At 38.4% G+C, this 26,061-nt stretch overlaps 1 protein-coding gene across 1 annotated transcript in view; it reads right to left on the bottom strand.

Moving 5' to 3' along the window:
- The window catches only part of Thada (THADA armadillo repeat containing), a 288,692-nt gene that overhangs the window by 196,294 nt on the left and 66,337 nt on the right, over positions 1-26,061 (bottom strand). The window contains exons 25-26 of the mRNA XM_028765113.1: positions 25,530-25,652; positions 20,844-20,935 (exon numbers count right to left, since the gene is read on the bottom strand). Coding sequence (XP_028620946.1) covers positions 20,844-20,935; positions 25,530-25,652 — 215 coding nt within the window. The remainder of the gene's footprint in view (positions 1-20,843; positions 20,936-25,529; positions 25,653-26,061) is intronic.

Genomic DNA, 26,061 nt, shown 5'->3' with positions numbered 1-26,061 from the left:
CCTAAGGAAGGAACAAATGAGAAAAGGTCAAAGGCAAAGGCTTAGGAGGGAGGGCCTGCACCGTCTCAGCAACCTGCAGTCAGAGTACCCACATCACTCCATAAAGAGCTATGGGTTAAAGAAAAACTCCAGCTTCTCCCGGGTGGATACCATGACATCTGTTCTCTTGTCATAGCAGCAACTAAGTTGATTTAGGAAAATATTCTTTTTTCTAGAGTTGTTGGTGCATAATTACATGATTTCTCTTGAGCTCTGGTTTCTCTCTGTTTATTCTGCACATCTGTTCTCCCAATACCTGATCACACAAAGGTATCATAAAGAGCAAACCAACAGGTATAAAGAGACCAGCCCTCAAAACAGATCAAAGCAAACAGCCCGTGGAGTGCTTTGGAAATCTTGGCTGGCAGCTCTTGTAAATAAAAGTGCTTCTAAAGCAGAAAGCATTCAACTACCGTATTTATATAGGGCGTGATTGACAGGTCAGTTATTAACTTCATAAAAACACAGGCAATGTTAACTAGCAAGAATGTTTGTTCTAGCTGTTCTATCTGAAGGAAAATGAAATCCAAGATAGAATGGCTTGCTCTCTGTTTCTTTTAAGTATTTATTTTAGAACCATGCAGTATAAAAGAATGTTTTTTCAAGTCAGTGAACTTAAGCTATTTTGCTTACTGCTCTGGAATTTAAGTATGTTGTTATAATTCTTTAGAAAACAAAAGTTACATTTACTAAAGGCAAATTCCAATGGTGCACCATAATCTTTTGAAGCCCTCAAAAGATTTTTATTCTTCTGAATTACTAAAACTAAAGAAATTTTACATTAATTAACCTCTCTTCCAGTAACTAAAGTGGATCAAGTCAGAGAATCAAAGTGCAAAAATACTTCCTCCTGTACTCTGTTCTCAGGCATGTATTCCTTGAATTATTTAGGCAGCAGATCTAAGTAAGTTATGGCAGGAAGAGGTAAGAATAAATTGATATGTATTTTACTAACATTATATTGGTATTTTTAATTGTATTCCTAATATACTTTATCACATATGTCATTTACTGAAATATTACAAGGTAGCATGCTTTATCTTTTTAAAAAAATTCTTAGAAAATACTGTCAGCAGTGTGTAGATGTTCCATCAGAAAATCCTTTAGAACTAAAATCTAATTTTGTATGAATCTTTGTTTTCCTCTCTCTCTTGAAGTTAATACAGTTAGCAACCATGCCCGCCCCAGCAGGTCCAACCAGAAACGTCAGCTAACGAGCAAACATGTCTCTCCAACTCAGAGCATAACTTTTTAAGTAGTAGCCCAGAGTATCTATATAATGAGGGAATCTAAAAACATTTGCATTTATCCAATCTATAATCTTTTTCATTTATAAAATATTTTTTTATATAACAAACAAATAGAAGAAAAAGTTAGAGGGGGAAAACAAGTTTTGCTTTTTAGAATCAATAACAAACACTTTTAAAGTTGGAGTCATATGAAGTTGGCATTTCCTAGCCAAACAAACGCTTCTGAAATGGGCTGGTGTTTCTGTGAGGATCTGTTTACCTGTACTTAATATCCTCAGGCCTCAGAGTTTTTTCCATGTAAATACAAGTTTTGTTAAATACCTCTTAAATTTAATTTAAAAGGCTATTTGTTATCAAAACGCTTCACTCTTAGAAAAGGCTGTCATCATATGAGCAGCATTACCAAATCCGAGAACAGCCCCTCAGATGCCCAGGAAACTCATCCTTGCTCATCAGCACACTCTGTGTACCACGGTCCTGCTTCCTTCAGCACTGGCAAACAGCAGCCTTTCAGAACACAGAATTCTTAGGAAATGAATACTCAGCCTCAGAGCATGCCCTGGCCTCCTCTACTACACACCCTTCCCCCTCCTCCTCCCCCTGCAGGACTATATTTTCAAACTAGAATATTTGTTTTGACAGACTTCTGCTTGCTTAATTCTCTGGCAAAGGCTTTCTTGTGCACTCCTAGCCAGTAATGAACACTTTGCCAAAAATATGCAACTCTTGGCAGGACAAGAATAGGGGTAAAAACCCCTGCTGGCAGAGCCTTCCAGAATGAAGATAAAAGTAGGTACAGTGGATAAAGAGATCCTTCTCTACCATATTCTGATTGTCTGTCTCCCTGTTTCTCCTATCACGAGGGACATTTCACCTGGCAGCTTTACATATTTTCTCTGCACTACATAAAGCAATGGAGACGACTCCTCCAACCTTGCTTTCTAACTCAAGACCTACTTTTCCAAATGAAAAAGTAGGTAAGCTAATCCTACTCAGAGAGCAAATCTCCCCAAACAATTTCTTAATAACAGTTTGTCAAGAAAATTAAAATCCACTGAACTTGTTTAATCCTGAGGATACACTTTCATTATTTCTCCAATTATATTTAAGGACTTAACACTAAAAACCATAACAAAGCAAAAAGAGTTCTGCCTTCTCCCACTAAGATCCAATGGCTGGGCAAAGAATCAGCAGGCCCCTTAAAGAGTGCTGAGAGGGTGGGAGAGTGAAAGCCTCCTCACAGGTACCCAGAGTCTTGAGATGAACAGCCCAGGAGCACATTTCCTCCATGGGTGATTCCAAGCACTTTGCAGGAAAAAAAAATACTCACTGATTTTAAAATACACAAGCACACATGTCCCATCTTCAAATCTGATACTAAAGCAGTCTATCTCTGTTGAGAGATTTTACCATATATATCATTTAACTAGTGATACCTCCTGGATGCCTTTCTCAGCCCTTGGGTAAACTGAGACATAAAATACCATCTCCATGTGGAAGACTCCTTTGTCTAAGCCAGGCCTTACTCCTAGGCTGCAGACCCTGTGCTTATAACTGCCAAGTGGGCGAGCTTTGTTCGTTGGCTCTCCCTCTAGTGTCTCAAGGACTGGGTCAAGAGTGGACTTTAAAAGCTAGAGATGTTCAGCTGGCACAGTGCCTGCCTAGGATGCATAAAGTCATTCCCAGTATCACACAAACTGGGACACTCACTGGGATTACAAAGTGGTAACTCACATCTGTAATCCCAGCACTTCAGTGGTAGAAGAGGGAGGATCAGAAGTTCAATGTCATCCTTAGCTACATAATGAGACACATAAAACCCTGGGGATGGGGGTGGGGACGGAGAGAGAAAGGGAAGGTAGGTAAGAAGGAAAGAAGGAGGAAGGGAGAAAAGGAGGAAGGGAAAGAAAGAGTGAAATGGGGGGGAGGAAGGCAGGTAGGCAGGCAGGCAAATTATCACCCAACTCTCCTCAATACCTCTATAAATGATACTATTAGACCAACCCACAATTTTCTTCACTTTCCTAATTTCTATTTATTTCTCAAGCTCAGACCCTGAGTTTTACAGGTAGCCCTCCCTAACAGATAATCTTCAACTATACCCTGCTTCCAAACCCTTCCCTACAAAAGGCTCTGAAGCCGGGGCCTGAAACCTGGAGTACACCTACTCTAGTTGACTCTGAGAGTCTTTTTTTGGTATACGACTGTGCCTGAGAGTATATATGTGTAACACATCCATGTCTGGTTTCTGCAATGGCCTGAACAGGGAGTTGGATTGCTTTGAATTGGAGTGAGCCATCAAGGTGTTTATGGGAACCAAACCCAGGTCCTCTGTAAGAAGAGCAAGTGCTTTTCACCAATCAACCATCTCTCCAGCCCTGGACTAGAAGATTCTTAAAGCTAATGAGTAAAATGCTCAGCACATTACTCTGCACACAGCAAGTCAACCATGTCCACTGAGTAAATGTTTCTAGCAACAGTAACATGTCCTGTGCATTTCCTCTGTACCAGGTACCCTTTCAGTGCTGTGTGGACAGTATTAACACAATCACACAAGCCTCCTACTTCTGTCCTGTTTGATATGTGCGGGACTGCAGCAGGGGAGTGGATGTGCTTCATCACCCCTCTAGTATGAGCTATGCTCTCATCTCCAGTATCTAGCCTGAGTAATTTTATTCCATCTCTCAGGAAAGAGGACACGATTAAACCACTAGCAAAACTCTGTTGCTTTTAGAAATAGTGTGTATTAGTCAACAAAAAAGCTTTGATATAATGGAAAAATAACTAGATTAGGAGTCATAACACCAGCTCTGCATCACACCAGATACGAAACATGTAGCAAATTAATCACAGAAACTCCCAAGAATGCCATCTGGAACAGGGCAACAATACTTATCCTACTGGGAATGCCTGGGAACACATGAGATAAGGAGAAGACAGTCTGCAGGCTTTTTATAAAGCTGGGTACATTAATGTTTTTTCAACCAGGAACAACAGAATGAGAGGACACTTGCCTCTGCAGACAGCCAGTACCTACAACTGGTCACTGTATACTTTTATTTTGATTTTCTCTTCCCAATAATTAGAAAAGTTTTCACACTTGCATAGCTGTTTCTACCAGATGTTGAAAAAATCTCTAGTAAACTGAACCAATCATAGCACATCTGTTTTAAGGCTTTCAGTATAAAATCAGAAAATGAAAAAATACTGAGTATTGATAAAAGTTTGAGAATAGTTTCAAAATTTTCAAAAACAAAACAAGGAGCAACACAAGGAACTAAAGTATCCACACTACGGAGACTATCCACATCCTCTGTCACTCGTGGAATCTTATATAATACAGCCAGGCCTCTGACCCTACAGACCATGAACAGTTCAGTAGATAAATCTCAGTAAGCCTCTACATCAAACAGACTGGAAAAAATCAAAAGAGCGCTGAGCTAAGCCAGACTAGACTGATATTTTGGTTTACTGGCTAACTGTTATGCTTGGAAAGGCATAAAGCTTAATTGTGAGGCTTGAGGTATACGTGAAATGTGCCAGTCTTTACCAGAAATACTGATCATAGCATCTGTTGCTAGTTAAAATAAGTGGCGATCTTCATCTAGAATAGTTTTTGTTGTTTACTTTTTAAATAAAGGAAAATAATCTGTCACATGTTGACTAACCTTGAGTCACCATTTCAGCTTTTTGAGAATCCATGGAAATCCCCGGTGTGAATGAGGGAGTGCCAGTGCTTTAATCCAGATCACAGGACAGTTAAAAGGAGCAGGAATCAGCTTCTGTTTTCATTTGCAGCGTCTTATGGTATTGTCAAGCATAGGTTCCTCACAAATATTAGTGAATACAACCCTTTATGGGAAAGTAAAATCTGGTGATATAAATTTGAATTTGGATCTTTTTAGGACTTTCTATGGAACAACTTACTCCACTTTGCTGAACAAGCATCAAAACTCAACATTTATTTTTAATGAGAATACAAATACAAGCACTTTATTTTAAAAAACAAACACAATGATCAGGTAAATCCAAAAGTGTTAACTGTTTCAAGCTTCCATTTTGGATCATTTAGATCTACACAAGTCTGTTCCCAGCTTATCCATCACTAGTCTCTACTATGGAAAATTATTCTAAAAATTAACATTGTTTTCAGTATTTAAAATTTCACTATTTATATAAAAGACTAGAGAGACCAAAAATCTCTAATAGCTTCAATAGGTAAGCTAAAGACTCTCAGATGTAATAAACTTTACCAACATCTGTCCAGGTCGGTTTAATATTTACAAGGAAAATATACTCACTATAATTTTTTTTTTTTTAATAAAATAGCAGGTAGGGAGTAGAGGTTGGAGATGTAGAAGGGGAAAGAGAATTCATAAAAGTCTTTCTCTTCTGTAACTTTTACTTCAGAAATCATCAAAAAGCAACCACTTCCCTTGTACTACATAAGAAATTTTGTTCTCAAATCCACTCATGTTTGGTCACTGGATTCCTGGTTCCTGTCAGATTTGTGGGTCCCATCAGTATCATTAGTTTCAGAATTTCTATTTTCAGTGAATGGTGTCCCAACCACCTTATCAGTATTAGATGTTTTGTTGACCCTGGGAGACAAAGGTTGTAAACTACAACCTTTCGGTTGGTAAACTACACTCAAGGTCCTTAGCTCTGAAGTGCCTGCCATTTGAGGCTACTCAGGCCACCCAACACTACGGTGTGTTGGGATTCACACCACACTCACAATGCATTCCTCTCTCTGGTATTTCTTTGAGAATACAAATTAATTTACAGGAGACAATATGCCATGTCTATGGTATGCGAGGAGGATGTGGCTCAGCTGATAGAATGCTGGCCAAGTACTTGGGAAGCTGTGGGTTCAATCCCCAGTACTGCATAAGCCAGGGCATTGTCACACAGGCTTGTAATCTACACACTCCGGCGGTGGGATAAGAAGAGTCATCCTTGGCCTCAACCAGTTCCCGGCCAACCAAGCTATCCTATCTCAAAATGTCAACAACAACAAAAAAGAAGAATCCTGAAGCAAAAGAGAACAAATACTGAGTCAGTGGGTATATGCATTCAATTAATTTAAAACATAAACACGCTTTCTCACTTAGCCCTACAAAAACAAAATAAAACAAAAGTAGTAAGACAAAAAAAAATGCTAAAACAAAACAAAAGTTCTCCCCACACAAAAAATAAGGAACAAACAAACAACACATGGAATTCCTTTTGTATTGGCTAATTACTCCTGAGCATGGAATCTGCCCTGGAGTATGACTGATATACTGGATGACACTCCATTGGAGAGAACTGATTTTCCCTTTGTCAGTAGGTATCGAATGCAAACAGTTTCTTGGTTAAGGGTGGGACCCTGTGTCTACTTCCCAGTGCTACAACCCCAACTGACTTGAACCAGTGCAGGTCTTAAAGAGAAAACAATCTCAACCAAAATCACACCTAAGCACTGAAACGAGAGTTCTGTACACTAAGCATTGAACAGGCCTTCCACAAGCACCTCCACTTTACCCCTCACAAGCACTACACAGCCAGATATTATTATCCCATTTTCTGAGAACACTGAGATGAAGGAGCCAGAGCTTAGGGCCCTTAAACACAAGCAAATGAAGTGAGATCTAGATTTGTCTACTGCCCTGTCTACCTCAACATGCTCTCCGAGACCTGCTACAAAAGGCAGATGCAGACAAGTGACAAGGGACAAGGAGCGTGGGACCTGAGCCAAGTCTGCCACAGTCACATCAGGGAAGACTTCCTAGAGAGTAAAAGGATTGAAGCTGAGTCTGAAGGACAGAAAGCATAGCTTAACAAAAAAAGAAGGGATGGGCATTTTAGGGGTAGAAAAAAAACAAACCAAACCAAATCAAACCCCCCACAAAAGCTGGGGAATGGGCCCTCAAAGGAGAAGCATAACATATTCAAAGGAACATTGACAGATTGGGCTGATTAGAGTCTATATGTATTTGTTGGGTGGAACACGGCAGCCCAAGAGTTTAATTAATATTTGTGAGTTTGAATAATAGGAAATAAGGTGAAAAGGTCAGGTGCAAATTATAGAGGGTCCTGAAAGCAAAGCTGAAGAAAATACAATTAACCAACAAATAAATGTGGGCAAATGTCCAATCTCCCACTAATAAAAAGCAAAGGAAATTGAAACAACATGGTCATTTTCCTCCCACATTCCCTTACACATGCTTTCCAAAAAAATAATTATAGCTACTACTGAGAAGATTATTACATGCTGGTAAATTTGTAAATTGATACAATCTCATTTAAAAGAAGCTTGGCTGTCAGATTCATAAAATGTTTGTATTCTTTAACCCAGTATTCCCATTTCTGATATTTATTCCAAAGAAATAATTCCCCTAAAAATGGAAAAAAATTAAAAGTTCACAAGAATAATCCTTACACCATTTTTCATTATGTAGAAAAATTAGACGGGCTGTAAATGCTCAATGAATGATAGGCAGCAGGCAGACTGGGAAGTAACTAAAGGAACAGAAATCTTAGAGGGCTAGCGAAAGACAAACAACTGCTGTAGGAAGGTCACATGGAAAACTGTTTTTCAACTACAAATAGAACCCAAAGACAAGAAGTATGTAGGGTCCTAGAAATTATACATACACAGGTGACATGAACTAAAGAAAAGTACTACATATATTAAAACATTTCTGATTTAATATTTTTAAAGCTAGAAGGAAAGAAATATTTAGTAATAGAATTATTTGCAAGATATGGTAGCGCAAGCCTGCAATCTTGGTACTCAGAAGGCGAAGTCAAGAGCAGCTGAATTTCAAGGTCATTCTTGACAACACTGCAAGTTTAAAGCCAGCCTCTGTTCAGGAACCCAGTTCTCCAAAAAAAAAAAAAAAAAAACACATAAGCTATGACCAAACAAAACTATGGCTTGTTCATTATAAAGAACATACTTTATCACTTATGAAAAGGTAAAGTGCATGATGCTCATGAAATGCTTTAAAAGCTAGCAAGATGGCCTGGGTTAACAGCTTTGCCATGCAACCTGGCATTATGCGTCCTAGACTCAGAATTCACAATGGAAAGAGAGAGCCAATCCCTCCAGGTTTGCAGGGAACAAATAACATTGTTAGCATCACTCATTGTTCCCCAAGAAAGAATACAGATACCGACAATTATAGATTGTCTTAATTATAAAAAACACATCCAAAGGCCCAGGGATGAAGTTCAGTTGTGGAGTCCTTCCTTTACATGCACCACACCCTGGATTTGATTCCCAGCCACTACACTCCTCACAGCTCCCCTTTAAAAGGATCTATACCAAAACTCATGTTGTCCCTCTAAAAAGTAGCAAAATCTCTTGAGTTGGCTGAGCACCAAATATACATAAGTCACAGCATGTGCATCACAGGAAGAATATGGAAGAATCATTAGATGCTTGCCTCCAGTTATTCTAGAACAAGAATATATAATGTCATTCATAATTAGCAAATATTTCCTCATTCTTAAATCTATCATTTCATAATATAACACTTATCTCTTCCTTAATTATTTTGCCTACAGTTTTGCTTGAGTTTGTTTCATTGCAAACACATTTTATGTTCTAGTATACTCCTCAGACCTCGTACGGGGGATGCTTCTTCACACATACTCATCAATAGTATCAGATTCTGTGCACAAAGTTACTCCAGATGAAGACAAACTGTTACTGGGACTTTTAAACATTTATAACGAATAACACTACATACATATATAAGGCTCTAAAAAAATCATTAAATTTCAATTTAATGATAACAGGAGCAAAAGGGGGTTTTCAGAGAAAGAAACTCCAGAAAATACAATGGAATCCACAGAATTCAATTTTCCTGGACAAGCCAACCAGTGTGGCAGTTATGTCAGAGCAGTTTTGAAGGCAGCCAGGGAGGAAAAGAGGAAGGATAAAAGCAAGCATTTAAAAACGATCAGTCCATCTGTGGCAAGGCTACATAACAAGTGAGAAACAATCTCAGAGATATTTGCATTATTTCATGTTATATTTGGTCACTGCAGGCACCCCACAGAAATGAGGTATTTCACTACTGAACCATTATATTTTTATAATGATAAAAAGTCAAACCAAACTGTGATGGTCAGTGTAAAACGCCCAGCTTGACAAGATCTGGAATCATTGAGGAGCTCTGAGTATGCCTGTTGAGGGACTGTCTTGACCATGTTGATTGACACAGGAAGACCCATCTTAACTGTGCACCAGGCTGGCCCCTGGCAGCACCCAGGGCTGTGTAAACGGAGAAAGGGAACAGAGTAGCACCATAGCTTCATCATCTCTGTTTCAGGCTCCTGTTGCCCTGACCTTCTTGCCATGGTGAACTATACCTTGAACTGTGAACTAAAATAAATCCTTTCTCCCTCAAGTTGCTTCTGTCAGAGAGTTTAATCACAGCAACAGGAAAAGACATTAAGACATCAACTTACTGGTAAATAACCAAAATGAGGAAGTACCATTCAAAAAACTTCATTTATTTCTCTGGAGTATTAACACTTTAGAGAAAGCTTAATTAAATCATAAAGAAGATAACGATGCTGGCCTATACTAGGTTTTTGTTGGTTTTTTTTTTTTGTTTATTTTTGTTTTGGTGAAAATGGAACATTTTCTATCTGTAAAGACCAGTGACATTGTTTCTTGAAGTTATCACTTTGTTTCCAAATATAAATCTGGAAGAGTGCCAACACTGCTCTGTACTCCCTCCTCATACTGGCAGGGTAAGAAACTTGATAAAGAATAACAGTACACACAGGAAGAAAACATGGAGAAAGGAAAGGGCTTGAAGGAGGTAAACATAAAGACTGTGTTCTGCTGGAGGTGTACTTGTTCAGAGGAATTAAAGTGGAAACTGGAAGAGCAGCATGCAGACTGATCCTATGAGGGAAGGGAGACAGAACCCAGAGTGCTTCTTGCCTTCCGACCTGTGCAAAGTTAGCTGGAGGAAGCACTCCACGCTGGGTCACACCATCGCTCTACTTGTCCTCAAATTCTGATCATATTTTATAAGTGTCTGAACCTCATCAGTGCTCACAAGCTTGAGTGAATGGATACCAATTCTGTAGACATGGTACCACAGCTCAGGAGGGTCTGAACTGTGATGAGGGTTGGTAAAGGGACTCAACTGAATAAAGGGGCAGAAATGACACCTGTATACATCTGAAGACTCAGACACCTCAGTAATCACAGAAATAAATCAGCCAAATGAAGATGCCACAGAGCTGAGTTCACAAAGGGGAAATTTTAGCCCTCCCTCCAAGATTCAGCAGCTAGATCAGACCCTATGCAATGCAAGTAATCTACTCTTCTCCAGGTGAGCCCAGCTGGTTTTGCCCTGAGCCAGACAGTTTTGTGCTCCTTCTATAGAAGCAGTTTGTACAGAACATACAGTTCAGCATTTACAGGACAGAAAAGGAAAACTTGGCTGCCAGAAAAAGAGAGATTATTCAGGACAACTAGTCTAATTTGAGCTGAGAGGCCAAAAAAGTCAGATTAAAATACCACATTCATTTAAAATGAACGGGGATTTGAGACCCAGAAATAGAAATAAATCAAATACTAATTCCAATAAACTTGTATTATTTGACTTCACATAGTTTTACCTTCCAACAAGAAAATCAACATTGTAACATATGGGTCAAATTCCAAATTAAATCAGTTTTCAATTAGCTTATAACAGATCAGCTATTGTCTTCCTTTCTTCTCTAGTGCTATGCTAAGGTACCATGACCAAGAGAACTTATAAAAGAAACACTTATTGGAGACTTACAGAGGGTGAATCCATGACAGTCATGGCAGGGACCATGGCAGAAGACAGGAACACATAGCACTGGAGCAATAGCTGAGAGCTCACACACTGATCCGCAAGCACAAGGCAGAGAGAGCGAACTCACTCAAAATGTCCTGTGCAAAGCCCATCTCCAGTGATATAGATACTCCAACAATGCCACAGCTTCTTATCCTTCTCGAACAGCTGCATCAACTGAGGATCAAGCATTCAAACATACGAGCCTATCAAAGCCTTTTCTCTTCAAACCACCATAGCTATGATGTTGGGAGACATTTCATTTTGTAGAATAGCATCAGAATCTCTAGTTTAATGGTCCCCAAACCATTCATCTGAAAAGATGTACTTTGTTTAGGTAGTTAAATACAGGACAGAGGTAGTTTGTTCCTCAAAGGTACATATCCTGGAAGTCTGGCCCTTGGCATAACAGTTCAGACGTGATGGTGATGGAACCAGTAAGGGAAGGTGATTAGATTACAGGAAGTTTACCCAATCATGAGTGTATCTTGAAGGATGGATCACATGGCAACAGAGTAGGCTATAATATAACATGGCTGCCCGTACACTTGTTCCTGAAATGTGTGGTTGTTTTTCTTTGTCTTGCTGCCCTACTGTAAATATAGACACAGGGACATCTCTAGGATGCCAAGTTCATGACTTTGACTACTTGTAGCCACCAGAATCATAAGCCAAACTTTACGTATTACTTAGCATCAGGCAGTCTGATTCAGAAACACAAAATATACTAACACTAGATGACATTGTTTTTAAACGCAAGCTAATTACAAAAATGATGTATGTAAAATCATATAAAACATCACCACCTCAACATTTTATATTTAGGAAAATACAAAGGGAAAATAAACTTTCTTATAGGCTAAAACAAAATACTGCACATATTGTCTCCCAATATTAAAGTCACTATTCTTGTTTGTTTGTTTGTTTGTTTTGTTTTGTTTTTTCAAGACAGGGTCTTACTATGTAGCTCTGGCTGTTCTAGAACTCACAATGTTGAGTAGGCTGACCTCAAATTCACAGAGATCCACCTGCCTCTGCCTCCCGAGTGCTGGGATTAAAAACATACATGCACTATTATGCCTATCATCACTATTCTTTATAAAGACATTTTCAAGGCTTTGCAGATGGCCTAGATTTTGAACTCTAGAAGAATGTAGCAATTGAGATCATTAATTGCTTAATAAACATTTACTTCCCCACCTCATCATTCCTATAAGTGGAACTTAACTTTGGTTGGGAAGTCACCCTTCTCAGAGCAGTTATATGCTTCAAGAAAGGGCCCAAAGCCTATCCATTTATTTCAAAGCTGGTCACTGTTTCCAGACCCAGCTGCTAAATCTTCTTTCTCACATAGACACACACAAACTCATGACCTGATCGGGCCCTCTGCTTCCTGATTAGTTCACCAACCATGCTATTAGAACTACCAAAATTAGAACATACCAAAAACCATGTAATGAATCTCTTCCTAATAAAATGGTTGCAAATTCTAATACAAAATATGAAGCTTTTCCTCTCTAGGAAGCATTTTAATTTGTATAGAATTTTTAATGCCTACAATCATGAAATGTTCACAGGTGTGCACGGACTACAATTCATGAGGAACTATCTACAGGCCTTGCACTGTGTTCTCCAGTTCTTCTAGCCAGTGACAGAGAAGTCCCTTGTTTCTCAATGGCTCTCAAAAAAAAAAAAAAAAAAAAAGAGAGAGAGAATTTTTATCATGGAATCCTTCTTTGCTACAGAAGCTTCTAAACAATTCCCAATGCTGTATAAAATTCAAACAAACCTTGATATGTTTACTTATAAGCCAAGTGACCTACCTAGAACAGGAGGCCAACCAATCCTTGTCATATGAATAATGAAAGCGTCTGTCATACCCTTTTGGTCATAGGCTGTTCCTCCATCCTTAAGTGTACCGTGTAATACACCATTATGTACCATATAATACCACATACAATAATCCCTTCTCCTCTGCATATCCAACCCCAGCCCTCCTTACAAGTCAAGAATAACTTGAACTGCTCCTTGGGACGGCCTCTCCCTCTTCTAGCCCCTGTCTCTGACAGTCAGGACTATAAAGTCTAGCAATCACATTTATTGGACAAGTTCAAAGTTGTCTTATTTTTCACTAAACAATAAAATCCTGGAAGTCTAAGACCATGTCATGAACCACTTTTGTACACACTACAGTGCCCAAGTATACAGTAAGTATTTAATACAAATTTTTATTAATTATATTTTAAAAATTTAGTGTGTAACAACATTCAAGAAATTTCAAACTCTCCAGTACTCAAATGACTTGTTCCAGGGACCAAGGTTGGGATCAGAAGGGAATATCTCCATGCACTAACAGAGCTGTACCCTCAGAGTTGAACCTTTCAGACTTAGTCTTCTCATTTCGAAAGTAGTTCTGTGGTGTGTTTCTACAGGTAATGAATGTACAACAGTACTGCCTGTAACCCTCCTGATAAATAAAGACTTTATCTCATAGGCCTGGAAGCAACCCTGACATCTTAAATTATGAAATCTTGATACTACATTCTATTAGTCTGGCTCATATAAAATTTAAGCTACAAAAATACCAAAGCAAAGAAAAAATATTTACTCATGCTTTTCTAAGATACAGAAAGAGGATACAAGCATTGCCAAAATTCCATAGAACATGCTCTAACAAAAACAACAATGCCTTAGTTATTAAAGAAGGCAATGGCCTGAAGCAGTACTTAAGAACAAAGATTAGTTGGCCCACGCAAGAGTCAATATTTAAGAACACAATGACTAATTCCCACTTCAAGTTGATGAACATATTACTTTTCAAGAATTTTTTTTAAGTTAAAATTTTTATTTGTGGTTTTCTTACCTAAAATTCTTGAACCCGAGGATGAACAGTAACTTAAGACATCGAGGTCTTCACTGGCCCAAAGGGTGAGGATAGACTTTACTCTAGTTGTAAGAGCAACTCAACAACAGCAACACAGGTTGTGAGTCTTATTTCTCAGTCTTTAAAGGCAGTCACTTTTCTTCTCTGGCTAAAAACCAAAACTGCTCTACAAATGTCTGTGGAAGATGAATGGATGACACCTCTAAACCATTTCAAAACATGGGGTTCTTGATTTTTAATCACTATTTAAAAGCTTACAACAAGTGAAGTATCTTTTTGGAAGAATAAAATTCATATCCTACAAAAGAAACACTGAATCCAGTTTTGTATTATTGGTTTGGTTTTTTTGTTTTGTTTTTGTTTTGTTTTGTTTTTTGTTTTTCGAGACAGCGTTTCTGTGTAAGCCTGGCTGTCCTGGAACTCACTCTGTAGACCAGGCTGGCCTCGAACTCAGAAATCCACCTGCCTCTGTCTTCCAAATGTTGGGATTAAAGGCGTGCACCATCACTGCCCAGCTTATATTATTGTTACTACTAGAAAAATCTGCCATTTAAAAAATGTTCTAGTCAAGCTAATGTGAGCTAAAAATAACCACTGAATTTTATTGCTAGTGCTACTCATAACCTTGAACAAATCTTTCCTGTACCTCAATTTTCACATCTACAAAGTGTGAAAAGCACTGATTACTTCTTAGGTTCTTAGGATAAAACCAAGTAATGATGACTATTATAATTAAGACTGGCTTTTAATTAAAGACATGAATGAAAAACATAAGTGTGGACTATAAAAAATATTTAGTTAAGTCTAAAAGAAATCACATTACAGGAAAGAATTTTTATAAGCCCCCAAATTCTCATCCCAAAGCACCCAACTATTATCAAACATAAAAGTTTTATAGAGTTAACTGTAAAAATGGGCAATGTCGAACAGCAACACTGACATCCTGTTGGGCCAATTTAAACAGAATCGAAGACGTCTACTTTCCTGGTTCTGCTGCAGGATACTAGATCCTTGATGCTGAAGCCTGCTCTTCCATTACTTCCACAGGCATGAAGTAAAGGGGGCCTGGTAAGGGGTAGCTCGTACAAACACAGAATGGGTATCGGGCACCAAGGGAACTACTCCTGCCTTTCAAAACAGACTCAAACACAGCAGATAATCTTTATCAACCCTTTAGTTTCCCCAAGGACATGGAATTTTTTGTTTTCTGTGTAGATATGATAGGGAGGGCAGGGGCAAATGTGGAGTTCAGGGACAGCTCTGTAGTTACTCTTCCCTTCTGCTTTCATTTGGGTTCAAGAGACTCAATTTACTTGTTCAGGCTTATGTGACTCGTGCCTTTACTGCTGTGACAACTCCCTCTCTCCCTTCCCTCTTCCCAAATTATTTTAGACAAGATGTCTTGTAACCAAGGCTATCTTCTAACTTTAAAAACATATATTTTAGATTTTTATTATTTTATGTGTATAAGAGTTTTGCCTTCATGTATGTCTGTGCACTATAGTTGCTGGTCCTTGAGGTGGTAAGCCTCTATGTGAGTGCTGAGAATCGAACCTGTGTCCTTTGCAACAACAAATACTCTTGACCACCAAGCCAACTCTCCAGTCCTAGCTTCTAATTCTTAAGTTGAGTTTCCAGCCTTCTTGTCTTTGTCTCTCAAGTGCTGGGACTTTATGCATGTATCACCACCTGGGATTTATGTGGCATTGGAGCCTGACCCCAGGGCACTGTGCACACTGTCCAGACCTTCTACCAACTGCACTCCATCTTTAGCTCAAGCATGCGATACTTCTGATCCCTGTCAGTATTCTACCTGGCCCAGAGTAAGGACACGACAAATGTCCATTTAGTGAAGAAAATGAGGATTCTTTTGGTCTACAGATGTTGATATAATCCTGGCCACAGTCAAGGAAAATTATGTTTTCAGTTTGGCCAAATAAGTACTTGCTGTAGACTACTATACTGTTCAAATCAAATAAGCCATTGTGAGTTCTAATAATTACATTTTCAAAAACACAAAATCCCACATACTCTATAGCTCTCAATTTTAGTTTTGAGAATCCAATTCTTCTCTCAACAGTGGAGTAGGTAACCACAGAAACTTGTGGAATCTGATTTCCTAGAAAACATGAAAAACAAGAGAAAAACAGTTCTGTCTGGCAACTGCTTCACAGTCTTCCTGTAAGCAGAGTGCTGGGCTGAGCAAGACACTCCTTAGAAGATGTTGGCACATCTGTGCCACCAAGATAGTAAAAAAACAGTGACTAAAGTGGTTCTGACCTTTCCACACTAGAAAGTAAAGTCATGCAATATCTTTACACATAGTCACTGAGATCATTGTATTTGGATCTAATAATACTTTTATGGACACATTTTCTTCTTACATTGTACAAAATCTTCCTACACTGTTCCTTTGACTATGCATTTCTCTTTAAAAAGACAAAATAAAGAAAGTGCACAGCAATAGATCAAATTGTGTTTTCCTTTTTAGATTGGATTTCTCTCATGTACCCAAATTTACTCATCCACTGTGCCTTTTAAAGAAATTTTTTCCTACAAATATTCCACTTAGTTTTCCCATTTATGAATTATCTACTTGAAGAATTCAATACTTGTATCATGTTATGCAGATAATTATGGTATATACTTTCTATTTCACCTGGTTCACAAGTCTTGATCTTTGTCTCCTCAGCTGAACTGTAAGCTCCTTGATTATAGAGCAGGTTTCAGAACCTCACATTCTCCTCTGCCATGTTAACACTGAGTTCACAGGTGTTTGCCATGAGCTCAACACTGAAACAGGAATGTGCACAAGCTATCCTAATTCACTGTCTCACTCTACACTGTGCACATGGATGTCATATAGCCAAAAAATAAAGCTTTTCAGACTGCTATACACTGGCCTTGGTTATAGAGCTTGAACAAGACTACTTGAGGGTTAACTCACACAGGGAGTAAATAGTAAATCTAGGGAGAAAGACCTAGAGTTCAAGACCAAACATATTTCACTCCTGTTGTAAGAAATGAAGAGTCATGAAGGAAACTTCCTCCAAGCAGATGAAGCTGTTTTAGAAAGCACAGCACAGCCTGCAGATCAGAGCTCTGAGTCAGGCTGAGTTATAAGTTTGTTAGATGACAAGAAACACAAGGAAATGAGTTTTAGAAAATCTTAATAAGATAGTATTTCTCAAGAACACACAAGTAAGAGGCTGGAGAGATGGCTCAATGATTAAATAAAAGTATTGGCTGATCTTCCAGAGGAACTGAATTTGACTACCAGAACCTACATGGCAGCTAACAACCATCCGTAAGCTCAATCCAAGAGGACTGGACACCTTCTGGCCGCAGTGGGTACTGCATGCACATGTTGCACAGACACACATGCAGGCAAAACACCCATATGCAAAATATAAATATAAAATTTTTAAAATTTGCCACCATTCAATCCAGGGAAGTGAAACTCTGTGGTCATACATATATATGAATGGTCATCACGGGTTCATTTGTAACAGTCCAAAACCACACACAATACAAGATATCCTTCAACAGATTAAAACATGTAGACAAAATATACCAGTTCTTCATAATCTAAAGAACACATATAAAACAAGGTCAATGGGCTCAAAAAGTACATTTATTTTAATATACTTACAGAGGGAGATGGACCCTTGATCACTTCTTTATTTATGAAAGTAGGTTTTGTTTGTTTGTTCGTTTGTTTGTTTGTTTTACCCTACTATGTGGCAGGTACTGGACTATGCACTAGGAACAGTACTTAACTAAAGTTGCAATTCTAGGAACTTTATGGAAAGTCTAGGCTTAGTAATTTTAAGAAGGACCTCAGGGTATTCCAAGAACCCTCATTTTACAGGGGAAAACTCCAGGCACAGCGAGATCAACTATAACTTGTTTCAGTCAATTATTGCAGCCATCTAGGGATGAAAGCAGGAGAAACAAGTTTCTTCTTCCTTTGCTTAGCACCAAAAATTGGTTTATTTATTAAGCAAGTATGTCTGTTAGTCTCCTCCATGCAAGACAGTATATGAGGCACCAAGTATACAAAGAATGTCAAGATACTGACACGAAACTTTTCTCAAAAATCTTGCAGCAAGAGAGTGGGGTAAGAAGGATGCCAGAAGCAGGGCAGATGAAAATAGCAAATGTGTCTGTCTCTGGCAGGACTCCAACACTGTCAGAGGAAAGGACAATCTAATGCTTAGTTCTGTGTTCACAATAACCCCATGAGGACATACACCGAGGTCTGATTAGTCCTAGCATGACAGTGCAGAATGCCTAACGGAGTCTATTAAGGAGTCACCAATGGCAACAGAAAACCTAGAAACCAAGTTGTTTACTCTAAGAGACAGGATTTTCACAGTTGATGAAAAGGCATATATTCTTTTCCTGTCAACTCATTCCTGACCAGTAGCACACATTTGTAGTTCTCTGGCAGGGTGGTGACATTGTGAAACCAAACATCACCATCCTGTGAGATGTCACCAGGTGAGTTTAGTTATCTGATTAAAAAAAAAAAAAAAAATTCAAGTCATCAGTTCCAGCATATACCAAACAAGAAGAATGAGCAAATACGTGCAGCAGAAGTGACACAACTAAATACATCTCCAAAGTAGAAGGCTTGCTGCAAATTTGAAGTGATAAAGGTTTTAGGGAGCAAATCCAATAAGACAGACTTTCCAGTTGGGAGAAAGCAGATTCTTGTATAAGGATGACCCTGACAAACCTTCTGATGACAAAAAATAAGTTCTTTTACCAAAAGAAACCATCGCACTGAAATAAAGAATCGATTTCCTACTTTCCCTCACTTCCCTTTCCATTACACTAAAACCATTCTGAAACTATTCCGCTTCCTTCTTCCTAGTAAAGTTATAATTCCCTACCCTTTCCCACTCAAAGAGAATCAATGTGCAGAAGGTATTTCCATCACTGTACCTGGTGAAACCATGTTTATCACTGTTATATTCTTCCACTTTCTTTCAACCTAAATGAAACAAATTCCATCATTTTCTCTAGTACACAGTCAGATCTGTATGCACATCCAAGAATGATTTCACAACTATAAGGAGAAATCAGTTATTTTTGCTCTTCCAAGACAAAGTTTCATGTAGCACAGGCTGGCCTCAAACTAGTTATGTAGCCCAGGGAGGCTCAACTCCAGATGCTCCTATATCTGCATTCTGAGTACTGGGGCTACAGGCTTGCATCCTCTCTGGCTCAGTTTATATCACTGGTAATCATGGTTTTATACACAGATTGAACTATATGGAGCTGCAGAATTATGACCCAAGTGTGCAAACTAAAGAGAAGCAGCACTAGTCATTTTAAACTACTCAATGGACAAACTACTTTAAGAAAAGCAAAAATTATCATCATCCTTCCAAACAAACAATGTTTTAGTTTTAAACTACAATTTGGATTTCAAAACCAAGAACTAGAGAAATGCCTCAGCCATTAAAAGCTGTTGCAGCTCAATCGTGAGACCCTGGGATCAGATGCCAGCACTCTCATCAGTTTTTCACAAACACCTGTAACTCCAGCTCCAAGAGACCTGATGCCCTCTTCTGGTCTCTGTGGGTACTGCATACATGTATACATATTCTCACATAGATACACACAGAGAAATTAAAACCAAAAAAAGAATAGTATTTTCATCAAATTCTTAGGCAATTCATAATTATACCCAATTACCTTTCTTTTAAAAATATGGTGAATTTTACAGGGTGATAAATAGCTTTTAAATTATAATTTAGAGTGACATGAAGTTTCACTGACAGCGTATCATATTTCATCACCTTTTTTTTTTGAGACATGGTTTCAGTCTGTAGTCCAGGCTAGCCTCAAATTCACAATTCTCCTATCTCAGCCACTCTAGCACTGGTATTACAGTGGTGTGCCACCATGTCACAGTGTCTAGCACACTGTTTTAATTCCTAAGACTTAGTTCTATCACAAGAAAATATATTCTATAAGCAATTAGCCTAAAACTTAAATTTGGAACGTAGCAACCTTTTTAGGTGAGAGGGAAAACTAGGCCTGGATTTACATCTAGATCCTCAAGAAAAAGACCATTTAGCCAACCAAACTGAATCCTAAAGGAGCAACTGAACACAAAACAACAGTGACACCTAGTGTCAGTAGTTAGGCAAGTATCGACTCCTCTGCAGTGTAAACAACTCCCTGAGTTAAAGCTTCTCTCTCTCTCTCCTTCAGAAACATGTACAACATGTGCAGAGCGTTTAAATCGTTCATTATCAAAAGCACGCACAGGCTCACCAAAGATACCATGTAAAGAGAGACATATCTGAAAGAGCAAACTCCAAAACGCCAAAAGTACAGGTTCTTCCAAGGGGTCGCGTCTCTAACTTCTCCACATACAAAGTATGAGGAAAAGGGAGTCAGGGACACACACTGAAGAGATACAAAGATGGTTGCATCTCTACCTGGACATGACAAGATTATGTGCTGAATAGTATTTTAAATACATCTAGAAAGATCACTCTAATTGGGGGCATTTCAGCAATACTTGACGAAGATAAGAAGTGCAGACAGAAGCCTTGCTTATGTATCCAGAGGCGGTCACCCTGCACCACTGCCCTACTGCCCTGCAGCCCTGCAGCCCTGCAGCCCTGCAGCCCTGCCCCACTCCTGCTGCTTCCTAAACCCACTTATTACACAGCTGATCCGCCCAAGAACTTAGACTCAGGCAGCATGCTGAGCGCACTGTAGCACTCTTACAGTTTTAGGTCACTGATGAATCTGTGAATCAGGCTATTTTAGCCTGGGCAGTCTGTAAAGGTGAAGTCAGACTGAGCTTACCTATTTGTTTTGGAAAGTTCATCTTTTCCCCTCTTAACTCCAAAAATTCTTGTGATCAAGGAACTAAAGAGAAGTGTGGATGAATTTCTCACCTAAAGTAAAAATAAACACAAAGTAAGAGTTAAGAAATAGTTATACCATGAAACCCATTTATAATGTTTAAACTAGATATTCAAAATCATTACCTAACTAGGTGAGGCTAAAGAAAATAAGGTTTATGTTCATGAAAAAAAAAAAAAAAGGCAACTGAGGAAAAAAAAAACTTTCTGATAATTCATTCAATGACTTCCTCTTAAACTGAACCAGCTGTGCAAATCCAATCACATGAATACAACATAGATTTTTCAAATACTAACGGTTTCATCATATATGTGTACACTTCTAAAAGACAAACCGGACTTTTATTTTTCCACATCTTGACACCAGAAAAGACCTGAACTCCTCCTTTTATCTGTGAAGAATACTAGTGAGATTTAACTTTATAGAATCCATGTAATTAAAATCCATGTAATTCAGGATGTTATTTATTAATCGTACAATGTCAACAGCCCACTCAAGTCATTTAACTCTGAAAATTTCTTTTCTTTGTTTATTTTTAATTAATTTATTATTTTTTCCCCCAAGATAGGGTTTCTCTGCATATACAGCCTTGTCTGTCATGGAACTCCCTCTGAAGACCAAGCTACTCTTGAACTCATAGAGATCCATCTTCCTCTGCTGGGATTAAGGGTGTGAACCACCACCACCCAGCCTCTAAAATTTTTTTTATGATATTTGACTAGTAAAAAGTAAATCAACCAGTCACAGTAGCACCAGCCTGTAATCTAAGGAGTTGGCAGGCCAAAGCAGGAGAATCATGAGCTGCAGGCCTGTCTGGATTATATAATGAGGCTATAAAATGCCTTTAAAAAGACAAGGGGGAAATCATGTTGGAGAGATGGCTCAGCAGTCATACAACTGGGTACTTTTGCAGAGAACCCGTGTTCAGTTCCCAGCACCCATGTGATTCCTCACAACCAAACACAACTCCAATTTTAGATCTAATGCTGTCTTTTGACCTCCTTGGAAACCAGGCAGGCAGGCGGTGCACATATATACATGCAGGTAAAACACTCACATAGGTGAAATAAAAAAATAAATCTTTTAAAGAAAGAAAAATTATTATGAATAAAGTATAATTATTACTCCAACATACTAACAGAACCTATCTTTACTAAGCCATCATGTCAAGATCCATCAGAATCCCATGAAAATCCTCACTATCTAATATCAGCCTTCCTTAATTATCTTACAAAATCAGCAAGCACTGAATTATACCAGAACCATGAATAACACTCAGAATCAAAAACTTAAAACTTCTATGACAGAATCTATATTAAAAGTAGGCATTATCATCATAATGTATGTCAACTAGTCATATAAGTGGAGAGATTATCAAAACTAAGAATGTGAGCCAGCAAAACGGCTCAACAGATAAAGGTACTTGCTGCCAAGCCTGACCACATAAGCTCCATACCTGGGACCAAAATGGTAGAAGGAAATGCTATGAAACATTTTCCCATATGTCCTTTGGTTTCTTTAATATCTTGTTTGGATAAATGTATATACTGTTTAGTTGGGTTGTCTTTTTCTTAATAAGTTTTAAATAATCTTTATTTAAAACACAAGGCCTTTCTCATGCTAGGCAAGTATTCTATCACTGACCCATAACCCCAGCTATTACTTTTTTGTTTTGTTCTGTTTTTTAATAAGCTCTTAACAAGTATAATGTGACTGCTACACATGACCTATAAAATTATGTATGCAAGCACACGAAAGTTCGATACATGTTTTGAAGATAACAGTGAAACCATTAAAATTAGAAAGTAGCTTTATGAAGTCATTGCACTAAGAGCCACAGACTCAGGGGTCCAGAGTGGTAACAACAGAGATGGCAGAACACTGTGTCTAGGCCAGTTAATATCCAGCTCAGGCTGACTAGTGACCCCCAGGGAATAGAAGACCAGTGTTGCCAGATCTTCTGTGTTTTTCAAGGGAAGCCAGAAACCCCAACTTTTATGTGAAATCTCACTATTTGGAAATGCTGGCAACAAATTAAAGAAAAGTGAGGCACCATCTTGTAAGCCAAATAAAACTCAGCAGTAGACCACATCTGTCCTAATGGCCACCCACTGCCACCTCTGCTCTAGAAGCGTGAATTGCCAATTCATCCACAATCACCGTGAAAATACACTTTATACCATTCACAGTATAATCCCCAAACTGGACAGAGATCTACACTCAGTGGTCAGCAAATCACAGAGCCCTTGTCATAGCAGTGCCCACTGTCCCCAAGCAGCACTCCATCCATCTGTCACCTGGAAGTTCTACCACCAGGACTGCCTCTGCCTCAGGTCAGATCTAGATTACTTGAATATTTGTTATTTTGTTGTTTTTTAATTCTAATGAATGGCTTTGATTGCATTTCCCTAATGACCAAAGTGCTATTAAACACTTTCCCATGTGTCCATCAATTACTTTAATAACTTCTTTGGGAAAATGTATGTACCTTTTAATTAGGGTGTCTTTTTCTTACTGAGTTTTAAATAATCTTCATTTCACATGCTAGGCAGGTACTCTATCACTGACCTATGACCCCAGCTGTTATTGTTTTGTTTTTTAATAAGACAGGATCTTGTTATGTGACCCAAGCTATCCTCTTGCTTCAGTTTCTCAGGGATTGGGATTATTGATATGAACTTGCCATGCTTGGTCATGTGAACATGGTATTAAACAGGGGTTATATTAGTTATACAGGAAGAAAGAGTTTATTCTGGTCTACAGTTCTGTCATGGTACAGAAGGCAGGTGACAAGAGTAGGAAACTGGCTGGTTACACTGTATACATAGTCAGGAAGCAGAGAATGAACAGAAAGTGAGACAAGGCTATAAAGTTTCAAGACCTGCTCTCAGTGACCACTCCTAAAGGCTCTACCTCTGTAAAGTTCCACAACTTGCCCAAACAGTGACACTATGTGGAGACCCAAGTATTCAAACACAGGAGCCCATGGGGGACATTTCATTTTCACACTTCACAGGGTGTGGAGAGAAGCAGGGGAAAGAAAATGGAGGGTGGTTTACACAAAACCAAAGATATATGAAAAACCTTTATGGAAATCCACCATTTTTTAAGCTAACTTTTAAAATATAGAAATAATTTTTAAAGGACTTTGAGCACAGGTACCCTGCACGGGAAGACAGTGCTTTCCCAGAAGACATGGGTTATTAAAATCTCAGTGCCAGGCATAATATATCTCCCTATGTGTTTTTGGTCAGAAAGGTCACAGAAGTCCCCAAAACAACAAAGGTTAGTGCTATTGTTAGTGCTGTTGTTCTGGTTGTCCACCAGGACTAGAAGGGAAGACTGTACCACTAAAGGTTCAACACATTTTGGTTAAAGGACTCCACAGACTCTGAAAAACATATTAAGATATTAGGAGTTGTTCTGTTTCCAGATCACTGTTACTAGTCACTTTGGAAATACAAATCAAAAGCAGAATGGGAGGGACTAGAGAGTCGGCTCAGCAGTTAAGAGCTTTGCTGCTCTGACAGAGAAGCTGGGTATGGTTCCCAGCTCCCACATGGTAGCTCACGATCATCTGTATCTCCACTTCTAGGAGATCCAATGCCCTCTTTTGACCTCCACAGGCAACAGGTATGTTGTGTGGTGCCCATATATATGTGCAAATGTGCAAACACAAAACATTCGTTCACATAAAACAACAAAAAAGTAAGTCTGAAAAATTTTTAAAACAAAAATGAAATACTATTTCACACTTAATAGAATGGCCTCTCGTTAAACAAAAGGAAAATAATAAGTGTTGTTGATGATGTAGGGAACTGGAGCTTTTCTGCATGGCTGATGTGAATGTAAATGGCTCTGCTACAGTGAAGCAGAATCACCATGGGTTACACCCAAACAAACTGAGAGCCAAGATTAAGACAACTGTTATTTATTGCTTCATCCTTCACAATTAAAAACTTGAAAACAATCTCAATGTCTATCATCAATAGAATAAGGAAAAAAGGTATACTGGCATACCAGAATATTATTCAGCCTTAGAAAGAACAGAAATTTTGATCCATGGTACAACATATCCAAAACATGATTTCACTTATTTGAAGTGTCAGGGAAGGCAGATTCAGAGAGAAAGCTCGGCAGGAGCACAAGGAAGGAAAGAAGGAAAGATGAGGAGTCAGTGAATAGTCACAACAACCCTGCTGTTTGTAATGAAAAGTTCAGGAAATAGGCAATAGTGCTAATATCTCTGTACTTGATGCCACTGAGCTGTATATACTTATAGATAGCTGAAGTGGTAAAGTAAAAAATGATAATGGACTCTTAAAAGAAGTATCAGCCCAGTGTCAATTCACGATAGACTACAAAGAAAACTGCAGCAGGAACAGCCCAAAGACGAGAGAAGAAGAAGCACACTATTAGTAAGTCCTCACACTTTATATGGCATATGTGAAAGACACACAAAATAAAATCATTATCAATTAAAAGCCAACAAAGGAGGGAAAATGGAACCATAAAGGAATAAAATGTAGTCTGATCCAAAAACATCCCCTGAAAAACTTACAAGCTTATAGAAACTCATTATTCAAAAGCATTAACTCAATGGGGACACATGGCAAAAACACTCACTGCCCAGACAGGTGATGTAAAGCCCAGAATTGCAGCCTTTGCTCCACCAGCAACATAAGGAATAATGTTTTCTCCCAGACGTGTATCTCTGAACAAAGCTCTGAGGATATTTAAAGCATGAACCTAGAATGAAAAGTTCAAAAATCAGTGGTGGATTTAAAACTATGGTAATTCTAAATATGTACACAAATTACCAAAGTGGAGAGTTCTCAAATAAAATTGTATATTTAAGAGAATACAGTTAAGAACTGAGGAACTTATAAAATGGAGCAATGCAACCAAAAACCCTTCATCCATTGAACATATGTACAATTCTGTACCTAGTACGTAAGAACAGCAGGTTCTTTCCAAAGAGACATGGAGCATTTAATTTTTAAAAGAGATCCTAAACCCAGCCACAAACAGAATCTCAATAAATATCAACTATTGCTATCTTGTAGATTATGCCCTGATAACAGAGAAACTGGGTAGAAATACTGGTTTACTACTTTTAACAAAAATGCATTTTATTTTGCTTTTTGTTTTTTTTTTC

The sequence above is a fragment of the Grammomys surdaster genome, unplaced genomic scaffold (assembly GCF_004785775.1).
Source record: "Grammomys surdaster isolate TR1022 unplaced genomic scaffold, NIH_TR_1.0 149, whole genome shotgun sequence".
Taxonomy (NCBI): Eukaryota; Metazoa; Chordata; class Mammalia; order Rodentia; family Muridae; genus Grammomys; species Grammomys surdaster.
This window is presented reverse-complemented; position numbering and strand designations above follow the sequence as displayed.